The sequence below is a fragment of the Lycium barbarum genome, chromosome 3 (assembly GCF_019175385.1).
Source record: "Lycium barbarum isolate Lr01 chromosome 3, ASM1917538v2, whole genome shotgun sequence".
Lineage (NCBI taxonomy): Eukaryota > Viridiplantae > Streptophyta > Magnoliopsida > Solanales > Solanaceae > Lycium > Lycium barbarum.
In genome coordinates this window covers 12,097,196-12,113,680 of record NC_083339.1, presented here as the reverse complement: position 1 = coordinate 12,113,680, position 16,485 = coordinate 12,097,196, and the positions used below count along the sequence as shown (strand labels likewise).

The window sequence follows — 16,485 nt, the reverse complement described above, 5'->3', positions numbered from 1 at the left end:
AAGTGACAAAAACAAAACTTGAAGCTCAAGACAAAGAATTCAACAAAATACAATTCACTTCTAACGCCCCATCTGGTTTTGATTTGTGAAAATTGTTCGAACAATATCATTGACACGGTTCTAATTTTTTAACAATAACTTACAATAGAAAAAGCATAGCATAATTGAAACTACAAATTCATTTTCCAAACTAATCAATTACATACTGAACATGTAATTACTTGGTCTGCAAAGATGCTAAACTGTGTAATTACACCCAATTACATTCAATTCCAATTATATGGGTGGCTTTCCAAATAGGCTCTAAATATCTTAGAAAATCATGTTTTTTTCAAAATAAGAGAAAATTAATGTTTTTCTTAAATATTTAAAGAAAAATATTTTCGAATTAATAAAAACACACCAAGGCATCCCCAACTCAACCCCCCACTGGCTATCCACCTCCTACCTACCCCACCCCTACCCACTACCTCCGTGCGCCTACTACCCCCCCCCCCCCCCCCCCTTCTCAAAATTCAAAAATCTCATAATGTTTTGGTTTGTGTATATACAATTAATGCTCTTAAAAAATATTTTTCAATTCTTGCTTACCAATCACAAGAAATTGAGTAGGAAAATCACTTATTTTTTCAAAAATATTTTCTTGCAAATATTTTCCGTTGTACCAAACACACCCTAAAAGTCAAATATATGGCAGATAATTAACACACCAAAATCTAGAAGCATGAGATAGTGATATTTTCATCTCATGTTAGCCAAATATAGCGGTAGCTACGAGCTAGCTCCTTAAACTGTGCTTGAGTATAATTGATCTAGCAAGTACACCTTGAAATATTCAACTCTATTAGATAGACTAGAGATCTTGGAAATATGGAAGAATGAAATTATATTGCCACATGTGGATCGACTATCATCACATAACCTACCTAATCCATATTAGGAAAGCAAAACCATGCCTTGGTGGAAGGCTTAAAGTGAAGACCAAGGACTAATGCGCACTTTTTTTTTTCTCCTTCTTAATTGTTACTATAATGGGGCTCGGGCCAGTTCCCGTACCTCGACTATATACTTGCTACCTCCCACTAAGATAGGCGTTGGATAATTCTATTAATCAATAATCTATTAATTTGAACCTTAAACTCCAAGGGTCATGTTCACTTTATTGACCACTAGACCATATCCTTAAATGCTAATGACTTTTTAGACAAAAAAATGATGCTCTCCTAGATCATGCAAGAATTGGCACAACTTATTAGAGAGCAAATTAAAGGACACGTCTTGACTTAGAGGTGGCAATTTCAGTCCATATTTTGAAAATTAGCACATTTCACCCTTATTTTAATGAGTTGGGTCACTCATATTTCAAATGGATAAATATGGGCTTCAAGTTTCTTGGAAAAGTCACACAAATACAAGAGTTAAAAAAGAAATTTTCAAAAGTTACAACTACTTTAAAAAAATTACATTAATACAATTTATTCTAATCTTTTAACTTTTCATTATATTATATACAATCTTTCATATCCCTAAAATATCTCTCCCAATTAAATACACAATAAAATGTAATTCTCTAAGATAAAAACTTACCTTATCAATCAAAAGGTGCTCTAGTTTTCAATTTCATGTCCTCTCCCTTTCATATTCATTTCCTCAAGCTCCTAGAAATACAAATTTTCAAGCTTTGTTTATATATACATATTCAAAGTCTTCTGATCTTCACTATTTGTAGTTTTTTACTTAAGCTTTTTAGATTATTTTTTTAATTTCTAAGCATGTGTTATCACTTTTTCACACAATTTTTGTTTCTAAGGGCAAACACTAAAAATGTATATGGTGTATTCAAATTGGTAAGTATAATTGAAAAGATGATAATAAAATATTTGTAGTATAATAGTAAGAATTAGTATATTTAAGTTTTATATTATATATAATGTATAATATAATAATACCATGTATATGGTATATTCAAATTGGTAAGCGTAGTTGAAAAGATGAGAATCAGTATATTGAAGTTTTATGTTATATATAGTATAAAATATAATAATACCATGTATATGGTTATTCAAATTGGTAAGTGTAGTTGAAAAGATAATAATAAAATATTTGTGGGTATAATAGTAGGAATTAATATATTTAAGTTTGTATATTATATACAATATATAACATAGTAATACCTTCTATATAGTATACATGTGGTACATAGTATTACAATTCCTTATAAAAGATGAAGCGTATGAGCAAATTGTACCGTCTATTAATGGAGTTTTTCTAGGGTTTGACGATAATGTTTCCATATTGATAGGTAGTTGTAGGGACAGATTACTTAAATTTAGGAAAAAAAAATATAACCTATCAAATTTAATTACCTTATTTATAGGAAAATTATCACATCTAAAGATTTTCTCCTTTACTCACCTATAGGGTATATATGGTAGATTCTGTATTAGAAAATAGTTGTAGATTACATAATTTAATACTTATTTGCTAGTAATTGTGTAAGTTCCCCTCTTTTTAACCCATAAAAATATGAAAACTCACATATGAATTCACTAGACCCAGTAACAATTCATTTTCCTCAAAATAGACGAAATGTTTTTCATAAAATTTGAGGGAAAACATTTTCCCTATCCTTAAACACACCAACTCACCTTGAACCAGAGGCGGACCCTAGATTTGAAGACGATGGGGGCACCACCAAAGGCAGATGTATGTTAGTCGAAGAGATGTCACACAACACTGCCTTAAAATTTTACTAAAATACCATAGAACCAATGTCCTAGCTTATAAATACAAATTAAATGGTTTATTTGCATGAAATTTGTTTCGCGGACTGGTTGTTTGGGCACCCTTTTACATGCAATAGGTTGCCTGTTCGAAACCTGCTAGCAACGCCTTGTTTTTATGCATTTTTTCAATTATCAACTAAAAACATTAAAGGGCAGCCCGGTGCACTAAGCTCCCGCTATGCGCGGGGTCCGGAGAAGGGCCGGACCACAAGGGTCTATTGTACGCAGCCTTACCTTGCATTTCTGCAAGAGGCTGTTTCCACTGCTCGAACCCGTGGCCTCCTGGTCACATGGCAGCAACTTTACCAGTTACGCCAAGGCTCCCCTTCAGCAACTAAAAACATTAATGCAAAAAAATGTATGTTGCAACCCAGGTTCGGACTCAGGTTGCGCGGCCAAGACCAAGGGCCTTAGGACACACAGACCACATAAGCCACTCCTGCAGATATGCTTGAGGGGTCTTGTTAAATATATGATGGATATTCAAGGTATATACACATATATATATATACAAAGTTTTTTTCGAAATTACGGGGGGCAGGTGCCTCCTCTTCTAATACGCTAGGTCCGCCCCTGCCTCCAACCCCACCCCACCCACCACTCACCACACTACCACCCACATTTTCTATTTCATATACTTTATTTTACTTTTTTAAAAATCCTGCCCTTTTGTTTGTAGCCACTGTTACCAGCTAAACCTCATTTGTAGCAATAGCCAAAAAGGTTACTTCTGTAAATGTAGCCATTTTTGCCATCAACTAAACCATATTTGCAGAGATATCGAAAATTGGTTACTTCTGTAAATATAACCATTCGTCCCGTTAACTGCAATTGCAAATCTGATCTAAAATAGTCAGATTTGCAAAACCAGCCTTTTAACAGTCAAAATCATTTCAGCATACACTTGCATTCAGAATTTTGAGAAAACAAGTTTAAAGCTACTCTATTACAAATTCAGGAATCAGAAATACACACAACAGGTCGTGTTTATATGCTTTTAACAAAAGAATCAAGTTTCAACAGTTAAAACACAGTTGAAATGAATCTGGAACTTTCCATTATCATTTCTAATAGCCATATTTACATTACTGAGCAAGGAAGTTACCTAAGCAGCAAAACTCCTAAATATCAAGAGTTGTCATGTAGTATCTTCATCACTCCATTAATGATGGACCTAAACACTAGTACTGGTATTTATTTCAAGATCATATCTTGGAACCTGGCTAACTCATTGCTAAAAAAGGGGAAATAGCGACATATAAATTTTGTAGCTAAAGAGCAAAATTCTTTGCTATTTCTATTTAGTAACAGATAAATTATAAGCCACAAATTATTTTAAAAAATTCTGTTAGCTACGAGCAATTTAGTAATAGATTAACGACTAAATTTATAGCTAATTTCAATTTTTTTTTTTTTTTTTTTTTTTTTTGTAGTGGCTAGAAGTAATTTTGTCATGATTAACATTAGGAGTTGGAAAACGGTGAAATTAAGCTAGCGTTTGGACATAGATTTGGTCAAAATGTGAAACAATGAGTTTTTGAAGTTGTGTTGAAAAGTATTTTTTGGAAACTGAATTTGTGTTTGGTCATGCTTTTTACTTGAAAAAACGTTAAAGTTTTGTGAGTGGAAGAAAAGATTTTAACCCAAAAACAGGCCCAAACTAATTTTTTAAACTTGAAATATTTTCTTCAAAAATGTTTTAAAAATTGATCAAATTTAATGAACAACCAATATATTTTTTTTTGGAAAAAAAAGTAAAAACAATTTACGTCCAAACGGGAGCTAAGTCTGGGTAAAGGACTAAGTAACTAAGTTTGTGCATTACGGCTTACACAACGTATGGTTTCACTCATATATATAGGTGGACGGCTTACAGGATTTGTAAGTACCATGAGGATGAACTAAAGATAATATGCATGCAGCTGTTCAATTCGAGCTTGCTCGATGATCTGTTCAATTGAGACCTTGCATTTTCTAGTTCAATTGTTATTTATGTTTACATATTACTAGTTTATCCACTGGGTATTCTAATTTATTCTTTGCACCAAGTTTGATGTAGCAATTATATTCTATCCATTCTCTATTTTCAAGGATTTCAAATTGGATCATTTTTGTCGCGGGACCTTTTGCTTTTTTTTCATCATGTGAGAGTTGTATTCTTGTTTACCTACTTCCAACAATTTTATACACAGATGAAGCATTTAAGACACGGATAACTCGCAATATGAGATTATATAGTAAGAAAATTAATCAACAATATTGTTGTTATAATTTCCTCACATGCATATCATGGCATTTATTCCCATTTAAATGAATTCAAGTACAAAATATCAGGTGAGACGGGAAGAAAAACAATCCTTACAATAATGTGATTACAGAATCAAACATCATTATTTATTTATCAAGCATACACAAAAAATAATTAAAACATAAAATTGAAGGATTAACGCGCACCTAGTGTCCGCTAATTACTTCAAGAGCTAATGGAATTAGTTGTTAAATTATCACCAGGATTCAAAGGATGAACACCTTTATAATTACCAATAGGATCATATGAGCAAACATAATAAACACCCTTTTGGTCATCGCAATAATTGGTGCCACTGCATCCAACTTTTGTTGTAGTCTTCCATAGTACATTTAAATAATGGCCATATTGACATCCTGCTGTTTTTGGCTGGCATTTGCAAAAATTGTTCAGCTCATCGAAATTCTTCTTCTCATCATACCATTTCTGTACAACAGCAGCTGGAGTTGAATCTTTGTATTGTTGCCTGAAGATGTTCTCTCCATATGGGCCAGAAGAATGATGCCTGTAAATATAAATAAAATTTACGGGTGTCAAATGGTCGAGTTAGACTAAATTTTGATTGAGTCAATAAAAGGTCGAGTCATAGTCAGTCTAAAATTTGTTTCGGTCAAGACGAGCTGATTTGTACAAAATAACCAATTTTAGGCTTGTGTTTAGAAGTTGACCATTTTAAGAAAAAATTAGATCAATGATTTGAACAATGTGTCATAATTCAATCCGTTCAGTTCAATATCATTTTGCAATTGTTTATTTGTTCTTTTATAATTTTTTGATTACCAAATTGGACTAACAAAAGCTTTTTGTTCTGATGTTTATCACTATATCTAATTAACCAACATAGAACTTTCTCTTTTGTATTTAGAAGTTGATCATTTTTGGCGGCCCGTCAGGATTTTGCACCATATTCAGGCGAAATGTTTATTCTTGCACCATTTTCCAACGAGGGAAAACTTTAAACGGCGGCACCCGAAGATTGATCCTATTTGGTTAGCTACATATGATGTCCAAATTGATCCAAGTCTTTCGATAGGCTAACTAGGATTATTACGCCTTTAACTGAGCTGTCAATGATGCAAATATATGTTCAGTAAACTTAACAAGTTGGTCAGATCATATTTTCATGGCATCAATCCTTACATGTGATCACAATCCTCCTTGCGCTGAGTAGCCCAATCATATGCATAAGCGGCTAATTTTGCATTCCATTCCAAAGGAAGAACACCAACACTCTTTGTTGGATTATTGTGAGCCTTTAGGAATTCTTCTTCTACCCAATCAAAGATTGGTGGAGTTGCTTCTGAGGAAATAATGAAGATTGATAAGATGAAGAACACCAGAATTGGTCTAGTATCACCAAGTCACCACTTTAAACAAATCAAGCATAAATTATTTTATATGAATACTGAAAACCAATCAAAGAATAGTCTTCAGATCTTTTAACTGAATTTATTATTTCCTTTGAAAGATGCATCGCTGTTCCTAATCAACCAATCACAAGCAACTTATTAGTAAAAAAAAAAAAAAGTAACTTGTCAAGTAAAGGGTATTGACACAACGAACACAAACCAAACATAATATAAACTGAAAATCGATGATGGAAGAAAAAGTATAATGCATTATGCTACTAATTAGAATAGTAAGGGAAAAGATGCATAAGTATGTATATGTTCAACATCGAGTTTAAGGATTAGTTACCGTTTTATAGTTATGAATTGTCAAATTTTCCAGATTTCAAATCAAAAAACAAACTCACATGTCCATGTGTAGAAGGGGGGAAGAGATCAGTTGGAATAGAAACGACATGGGAGTTTCAAAAGTCACGATAGCTTTTGTTTCGTCATTATTTTTTCCTTATCCTTTCTCGAATCTTGTAGAATATGCTTTCATTTTGTCATTCTTTTTTCTTATCTTTTGTCCTGTCTTGTAAAATGTTGTAATTGATCCCCGGTAAGAGTAGAACTGCTGTGGTAGTATTTGATATTGGTGTTTGTCAAAATACAACCAACACATTATCGTCTAATCAAATAAATGGAGACTCGTCAAGTGAAAGAAATCGGTATCCAGAAAAAGATATGTGTTTCTCCTAGAATTATAAATGAGTGAAAAGATTTGAGTCAAACGAAGGTGCGCATATATCTTTTTATCAGAGGAAGAACAGAGTATTAGAGGAAAACAATAACTATTTTACTATCATAAAGTAAAAAATGGATGCTGCAGGCAGGGTATTCTGAAATTTAAATGTTAAATTTGTCTCAACTCTCAACGCAATTCTCTTAAAGAAGGCAAAAAAAAAAAAAAAAAAAAAAAGAAGGAAAAATACAATACAAACCTGGCAAGAAGAAGGAGAATGGTAGGTTATTGTGCGCTGATGGCGATTCCTTTATGGATATCTACACCACTCTGCATATTATCCGAGCTTGGCTTTGGCTTGAAATTTTTTGTGTTTCCAATAAATTCATTCATATAACTCTCAGAAGAAGGTGATGGAAAAAAAAAAAAAAAAACGGAAGATACCGTGGAATGTAAAACGAATAAGATACTTTTGGGGGTCTGACAAGACTTGCGGACTCTTTAATAACGGTACTTTTGGACTCTTTAGAACCGGTGTTTCTCAATTAATAATGATTGTTTGGTTTTCTAAATCTATTTTTTTTTTTTGTAAGTAATGACAAAAAATGAAAAAAACGAGGAAAAAGATAAATAGGATTACTGGTTTTTTAAGCATGCCACATAATCTATATATATATATAGATTGCACATAGCTCTAGGTGGACCACTTTGTTCAATTCTAACAGAATGATACTAAGCTTCTGACCTTCTATTAATATTTTTCTTGCCTTTTGGTTGATTCTTTTTTATTTTTGAGGCGGTCGAGGAGGTATACCTGCTTTTGAATATGTTATATCATTCTATGTTGTGTCGCGATCATGTGCATTGTCTTGAAAACTGTGGTTCTTATCTGTAGTATCAAGATTGCTCCATATAATTAACCTGTTAAACAAATGAAGAAAAAAAAAAAACAAGATTTTCAAAGTGAATTACTTAATTCAACACGTATATATTACTTTTGTTTTTCTGTTTTTATGGGTCCGTTTCATGCGTTGGTTGGAACTCGTGGGGGGTTATTTGCAATGTTCTTTTTAATTTGGGGCCAAGAAGGGTAATAATACCCTAACCCTATATATATATATGTACTTCTCTCCATGGGTATCCCACATCCTCCTCTAGATCTAATATCAATATCAATTCCTCTAGGAAAAGAAGAAAAAAAAAAAAAAAGGAGCAGATTCAGGTCGGTTATTTCATCCTTACTTTTAATTTTTTGGTTTTCAATTTTTTTGGTGATTCTGGTAAAATTTAATTTCGCTGGGGGCAATTTGACTCTTCAATTACGGATCAGGGTATGAAGCGTTGTACCGTTTTTGTCAGTTTAGGGAATGTTCGTCCTTTGATTGAGTTAGAAAATAGAAGGTGGAAGAGAAACAATAATAGTAATGAAACTTTTACGAGTGTATCAATGTTGTTTCAACTTTACTAGAATTCTTAGAAGAGGGCTATATTGTGGATCTTTTTCTCACTTGGACATAATATATTTATGAGTTTTTGGCCAAAAATATCCAAGTATAACCTCATCCTCCATTACTTCACTAACACCCAGAAATCACAGTGAATTCCATTGTAACTGAAGAGCAAATAGTAAAAGCATGTAATTTGGTGACAGACAATTGAGGTGGATACTTTGTTGCAGCTGTTGAACCCTATTCTGTTAGTTGGGTGAAAGTTGGGATTGGTTTTGGCTAAAACAATACTGATTTAGGAAGCAGCCTCGGCCTCCTTTTCAGTGGCCTTGGCTTTTACTTTTTCCTTCCTCTCGCATAACACATCTCAATTAGCATAATTATAGAGATGTTGCATGCTCTTTTGATGAGTTTGAGTTGATGGAATCATGACATGATTGATGATTCATTACTCCTGGAATATAATAGGGATAAGGAGTTTGTGCATGAAAACTGGAAACATCATGCATTTTGGCTGGAGATGCATATGCATCTGACAGAATGAGTTCCTGTAATGTGGAAATTCCTTTGATACAGTACGAGTACATGACCCCTCAAATAGAAAATGACTTTGGAATATTGTTACTGCTTGGATAGCCATCACCTTGCAAATGACTTTCTACTACATCTACAGTGACTTGTATTTTAGTATCAATATGTACGTGGCCACCCAATGAAGTACTCTTGCGCTTTGGCCATTGCTTTTAGGCAAGCTTGACTTGACATAGGTGAAGAAGGTGGAAGACTCACCTATCCTCAATTCACTCTTCTTAGGAAAATGGTGAAATTTCTCATGTTAACATAAGCATGTGGCTAAGATGACACTTATCTGAAGATACGCTGAAAAGTTTCATCTCTCAGAAAGTATTCAGTTTCTCTAAGCATGTAAAGCAAGGCATATGACCTGGTAATCAATTTTAGAACCTGTTAAATTAACTGACAGAGAAATTTAGTCTCCCATGATTATAATCCAATTAAAACCAGAATATGCGAAATGGAGAGACTACCATCAAGTTGCTTACAACACTGCACGATGTACAGGCATTTCTACATTTAACAAGAACATAATAACTGCTCTAATAGGTTCCACATGGAGTACACCATTCTCCTAATATCTTCCTCAGCCTTTTGGCATAGTATTATAGCGAAAACTTATTAATCTTGCCTGTATATATGCCAAATCTACATGCTACAGAAAGCTTCCTTCTGTTTTCTTATTTAAACTTATCTTTCTTAAGAGCATGCCTTCTCACTGCTTCATATTATAAAACACTCGTAGCTCTTCTCCATTATTACGATGGATTTCTTGGAACTCAAGAGCAAACTGTCAATAGCTTCTTACAGACGTGTGACATACCTAGCATATTCTTTTTGTAAGACAGCTTTTATTCTAGGAAAATGTAGTCAATTTTGTTTGTTTGGATCACAAAATGTTGTAATGGATATAGAGATGAATTAGCTTTTGAGATTTTTGCTATGAAATTGAAGCAGACAAGTATTGACCCACCTACAGAGTTACACTACAGTGGGTTGCAGAGATTGTTCCCCCTATCAGGTACACAATTTTTCTGGTGCAATTCAAAGTTCCCATTTCAAGCAAGAATCCTCTGCCAGGGACTGTGCAATAGCAACTGCACACAGAAGTCGTCTCCAACTATGTTGCTCGAACTCTCCAAAATACTGCAGCACCCGTGTCGGATCCTCCAAAAATGCACTACTTTTTTGATGAATCCAACATGCACCCTACGTCATTTTTGAAGAGTCCGAGCAACATAGGTCTCCAAAAATCAACTTCTGATGGAAAATCTTGGTGTACTTCCATTCATCACTGAACCTTTGATATGTCCAGTTACAGATTCCCTCCATAATGGCCGCAATCGTATCCATTGATCTTGTCTTCTGGCGTTGTGATTGTCTTAGCTGGTTTTACCAAACTCCTATTATGGCGGGGTTTTGCCAATTTCAACTGCACAAGTACAAACCCAATAGGTAGTTGATAATTAAGTAGTTGAAGAATTTCAAATATCTAGAAAGAAATCAAAAGAGTTCTTGGCCAAAAACATACCTTAAAAGAGTTGCCCAAAAGCATTAAACATCCATTAAAAGAGTTGGCCAAACGTCACTACCAGATCAACTTCATCAAGCAGTGTGGGAGTTCCCCCACCACATGGCTTATGGAAGAATATCATAGATCTATAAATACAAATATTTTGTATTATAATTTTTCTTTGTAGGTGCAAAGTATATCTACTTAACAATGAAACTATTTGTTTGGTGATATCCTTTTGTGGTTTTGTTCTTATCTAGAAAGTTATATTCTAACTTTTGGTTTTATCTTGCTTTTCATTAGGTTCAAGTTCAACCATGCCTAAAGATCGGTCATATATTTGGGAACATTTTGAAATGGTTAATGAAGATGAAGAAGTGGGTTATCAGGAAAAAAAAGACGATGAAGATGATGAAGAAGTGTGTGAAGAACTGTATGAAAAACCGCTTAGAGTGCAGTGCATGAGATGTGGTAGGAACTTTGCGTATATTGGCACGCATACATTTGCTTTAGAGAAGCATAATAAGATATGTCATGCGCTTCATCTAAAGAAAGAGAGGAAGTGTCAGAGGTGTTTGAAAAACCGCGTAGAGCAAAGTGCATGACATGTGGTAGGAACTTTGCGTATATTGGCACAAATACACATCCTTGGAGAAGCATATTGAAATATGTGTCGCCATGGTTTTTAAGCTTATGTTATGAATTTTAGACTTAATTTGTGATGTGTTGTGTTTGATGATGGATTTAAGACTTAGTTTGTGATTGCTAATGTTTTCTATTTGGACAATTTTAAGACATATTAGTGTTGTTTTAAGCGTTCACAGCTGCTGAATTCTTTGCCACTGCCGTTACTGCCTCATTTGTGTCTCTATGATGTATCTGTCTTAAACGGCCGCTGCAGGTTATTATGGCTGTTGTATGTGTATGGTGTATGCTTCTGCTGTTCTGCTGAGTTGCTGTATCTAGCTGCTCCAAGCAGCATGGTGACATGAACGTCATGGCCAGTTGGCCGCAGGCATGCATTTCTACTTGGTCATGTTTTGTGTTTAGACAATATTTATTTTCGGTAAACTTCATGTCTAATCAAACACTTTGAATTGAGGTTGATCTAATATTTTACATCAGTAGATGTGCGTCAGCATACTCAAACTACTACTGCCACAATCAATAAGCAGTTGAAAAGCTTTTCATTCTATAGTATCAGTACAAACAATATGTACCGGTAGATATCATATGTCGATTAAGATTAGTTCTGCATACATTCATAAGATCAACAAAATAGGCAGATAGGCACAACAACACCCAAACAGATCAAATCATAGGAATAAGATGATATCATATGCAATGCAAACAAGTGATGAATAACTCCACCATACACACATGCAAAAGACCTTGTTTGTACAATAGTCACGACCTGCGGGGGATTCATGATGTCCATGTACCACTAGCTCCGGAGCAGATCTCAGATCACGAGTTCACGACTAGGACACATCCCACTCCTCTGAAATGTGCCTTTTATATGCAAGATGAGTCTCAAGATATGGTTCAAGTCTAGAAACCCCAATATGAAACACCAACTCAAAGGTAAGCATGGTAAATCAGATATACCTACACATACACATCTATATTTTGTTGCCTCCTTTATATTTGATAAGTTAATTTAATATTCCCTTGTATCTATTCATAGATGACATATTCTCAAGCAAAATAAATTTGAATAACATGTAGAAAATCCTTCAGATTTGCTAGCACTCTTTGTACTTTAAAAGTTAGTGGTGCATGGGGTGGTAAAATGGGTAAAAAATATGGTTATCTGTTCAATCCAACGCATTTAAAATTGGTTGGATATCCAACTCATTTAAAATGGGTTCAATATGAGTTAACCCATATTATGCACTTAAAATATGGGTAAATAGATAAAACCCACAACATATAGGGTGTGTTCGGTATGCCGATTTTCTCATGTTCGTTTGGTAAAAAATTTTGAAAAATATTTTATTTAGAAAAACAAGTTCCCTAAACATCAGGAAAATGACTTGCCTAATGAAATTAGGGAAAATAAGTTTCACATTTGGCATTTCACCACCCACCCCACCATCTCCACCACCACCCCACTTATCCCCCCCCCCTGCCAAACCCCTCCTAAAAAAGTTTAAAGTTTTTAATATTTTCTTTTTTATTTTCACCCTCCAAAAAAAGTTTTAAACGTTTTTTTTACACCTCTCACCTCCTTGCGACCCCCTACCCCCTCCAAATATTTAAATTTCTTTAAAAATATTTTGGTTTTCTGTCCCCCCCCCCCCCCCCCCCCCCACCCCAATAATATTTTCTACTTTATATATTTTATTTTGCTTTTATAAAAAATTTATTAAAAAAAAAGGGGAATTTGCGTGGTTAAATTTGGCGTGGGAGGGGTGGTGGGTTGTGGTTGGGCGAAGGGGACAATGGGGCGGGGTGGGGTTAACAATTTTTTTTTTCATTTTTTATAATTTTTTGGAAAAGTAAAAATAAAATATATGAAATATAAAATGTGTGAGGAGAGTGGGTGGAACAGTGGTGTGGGTAAAGGTGGTGAAGATGAAGTGCGTTCGAGGGTGGTGGTTGGGTGGGAGGTGAGATTTGGTTGGGGAGTGGGTGGGGTGGGTGGTGGACAGGGGGTGCTTGTGGTGGGTGGTGGGGGTGGTGGTGAGAATGGTGGGGCTTGGGTGGGTGTTTTTCAAAAAAGGTGTTTTTGGAGGTCGTGTCATGAGAAAGTTTTGAAGTTCTATTCTTCCCACAAATGCTGAGGCGCAACTATGTACTAGGGATTAGATATGTGGACAAGAAGGTAAATTAGAGCCTGTTTGGATGGGCTTAAAAAAAACAGTTTATAAGCCAAAAAAAAATAAGTTAGGCTTTCATAAAAGATTTTTTTTTTTTTAAAAAAAAAAAAAGAAGAAGCTACCTTTGCACCTTAATGAGGTGAAACTAATGTGAAGCTTCTAAAGTTGTTATCTTTTTTATAACTCCTTTCAATATCATTAGATGAATCCCTTTTGCTACAACACCTAAATTAAGTAAAGAATCAGCAATGACAAGGAGCTGTCTTTGTAGCTTAATGAGGAATGATACATGAACTTATTTTAAAGCAAAACATAAGTGAATTAGTTGTCATTATCTTTTATGGTAACTATATTAAATTATCCATAGCGATAATTGAGCATGTACAACCAAGAACATCTAACGATCAAATATATTGTTTTGAGCTAAGCATTTTGGCGATTTAGCCATCCTCTGTTTGTGAAGTTTGTTGTTTCATAGAAACATTATGAAAATCAGCTCTTTCAATCCAAACTTGTTCCTTTTGAGATTTCAACCTGTCTGTTAGTTGGATAGAATAGTTGGCGTTGGAAGAATGTCAATATTGCTTTTTTTTTTTTTTTTTTTATCCAAAGTGCCACTAAAGTAGTGGCTTATTTCTTAGAACAAAACAACAGAATAGTTTTACAAGTGGGGAGGAATAAAGGAACTAGAAAGTTTGCTGATCAAAAAACCAACATAAGAAGAAAACAAAAACAACAGTTAACATAGTCAACTGATAAAAATAACAGGAAGTAAAACAACAGACATGGAAGCGGTAGCAGAAAATTGCGTAGTAGACTTGATGCCTTGGGTTGATGCCATGCTTGAACACCTCAAAGCTCTCACCAGGTGCAATGGAATCAAAACCAAACGAATACTCTTCAAGCTATCAAGACTGTTCTACACTGTTTCAACTTCAGCTTTTGATATTTGAGCAGTAGAGAAAAAAGAATCAGTAGACTGGTTCGCTGCATTGCCAACTTGTACATCAACAATTCCAACCTAATGGAATGAACATCACAGATGTTAATACCACCATTCAGGTCAGTTCTGTAGATAGTACAATTTGCCCCAACAATGAACACTAAGCCAAATTGACTCCACTACATCACTGCTATAACCTGCAAGCAACACTAGCTGGGATTCTTTCTTGTTATAGACATTGTTCTGACTCTAGGAGTATGATATTTATCCAGGTTAAGTAATCTTTTCCCGGTAGATGGAATATCTTGAAAAGTATTGAACTGAAAAGTACCTGCAACATCAAAAACTAAGTTAGTAAAAAAGTCTGCCAGTGTGTTCCCTTCTCTGAGCACATGTGTAATTTGCACTTCCACTCCTTGTCTCATCCTATTGATTGCTTTGATCTCCATTGCCACACTCCAAGGCACCTCCCAACCACCATCCAACATATTCTTCATTGTCAATGAATCAGTCTCCAGAATTACTGGTGTTAACTGCCTGCTAATGCAAAACTCTAGCCCCTCTTTAATGGCCACAGCCTCAGCAACTATATTTGTAGAATCAGGTAATCTTCTCCCTTTAGCACATATCAAATCTCCTTCATGGTTTCTGACACAAAAAGCAGCTGAACTAGGACCTGGATTTCCTCTAGATGCACCATCTGTATTACATTTATACCATCCAAAATTAGGCCTGTTCCACTGAACCAGTTTCAATCCTATAGATGGCCTGCATTCTTCTAGGCACTGCACCAAATAAGGCCATGATACAGGTAGATTCTGTAACCATGGGTATCTATATCTAGTCAACATATGTAGAGTATTATCAATATCATGTAACACCCTATTATATGAGTAAGAGCCTCCATAGAGCACAATATTCCTTCTTTTCCAAATATACCAAAGAATGACAGCAGGAACAACTTGAAAAATAGCTTTAATCTTCTCATTTCCCTGAACCTCCCACCATTTATGAACAACTTGTTTAACTTGAATGAAAGGTCCTTGAATTCCTGCAGCATCAGTATAGTATTTCCACACCCTTGTAGCAAATATACCTGTAAGAAATAGATGATCCATTGATTCTAGCTGTGGAGAAGGGCAACATAGACATCTAGAGACCACAGAAATGCCAGTTTTAGCTAGAACTTCATCAATAGGCAGTTTTGCTTTTCATAATCTCCATAGGAAAAAGGATATCTTAAAAGGTAGTCCTTTCCCCCATATATTTCTAAACTGATATGCAGCATTTCGTCTATTTCTCAACAATTCCCATGCACTACTTACTGAAAATTTTCCAGAAGTTGTCATCAACCACCATGGATGATCACATTCATCAGTGATTGTATAATTGGAGAAGTATTGTTTTACATGTTCCACTGCATAACCAGGTATCATAGAGTGCATCAAGTTAATATTCCATCTTCCTCTTTCTAATATGTCTTTTACTTCAGCATCAGGATTATTGATGTGAACACCATCTTGCATGTGCAGTGGCACTAACCTACTCCAATTATCATACCACAAACTTGCTGCTCCATTTCTAGGTTCCCACCACATCTGTTTCTCAATCACTTCTCTATTCTCCAACATCATCTTCCAGAGTTGGGAACCTCCTTTCCCTTGAACCAATGAGGGAATATGTTTTTTACAGTATTTGTTCCACATGAAGTTGACCCACAGAGATTTACCTGTCCTAAATTTCCACCATAATTTAGCGAACATAGCTTTTGAAACATCAAAAATAGACCTGAAGCCCAAACCACCTTCATCCTTTGGTAAGCAAACATTAGGCCAGGATGACCAGTGTCTACTTTTACCTTCTTCCTTATTGCTCCAGAAGAACTTTGCAAACATCTTATGAATCTCAAGAATGACACATTTGGGAGGAACAATTACAGACAACAAATGTATAGGGATGCTCTGAAGAACACTAGCTATTAACACTGCTTTCCCACCATATGATAGTATTCTGCCCTTC

The 16,485-nt window shown here is 34.9% G+C and overlaps 2 protein-coding genes across 5 annotated transcripts; one reads left to right on the top strand and one right to left on the bottom strand.

Annotated features, from left to right (window-relative positions):
• Positions 1 to 5,109: 5,109 nt before the first annotated feature.
• LOC132630310 (pathogenesis-related protein PR-1-like) lies at positions 5,110 to 6,401 on the bottom strand (the record flags this gene model as incomplete). The annotated part of the gene is made up of 2 exons (XM_060345900.1): positions 5,110 to 5,599; positions 6,235 to 6,401. Coding segments are annotated over 2 exons (507 nt in total), but the record flags the coding sequence as incomplete, so codon positions are not given.
• Positions 6,402 to 7,853: 1,452 nt separating this feature from the next.
• On the top strand, positions 7,854 to 11,533 carry LOC132630383 (uncharacterized). Of its 4 annotated transcripts, none has more exons than XR_009578577.1 (2): positions 7,854 to 7,975; positions 11,005 to 11,533. XR_009578577.1 is itself a non-coding variant. In XM_060345963.1 (2 exons), exons 1-2 carry the CDS (start codon positions 10,131 to 10,133, stop codon positions 11,304 to 11,306), a joined length of 381 nt encoding a protein of 126 aa, XP_060201946.1. In that variant the 5' UTR covers positions 10,027 to 10,130; the 3' UTR covers positions 11,307 to 11,533. The 4 variants fall into 4 exon arrangements, 1 of the variants encoding a protein (XP_060201946.1); XR_009578576.1 differs by lacking the exon at positions 7,854 to 7,975 and adding an exon at positions 7,990 to 8,389; XR_009578578.1 differs by lacking the exon at positions 7,854 to 7,975 and adding an exon at positions 8,396 to 9,561.
• Positions 11,534 to 16,485: the final 4,952 nt, after the last annotated feature.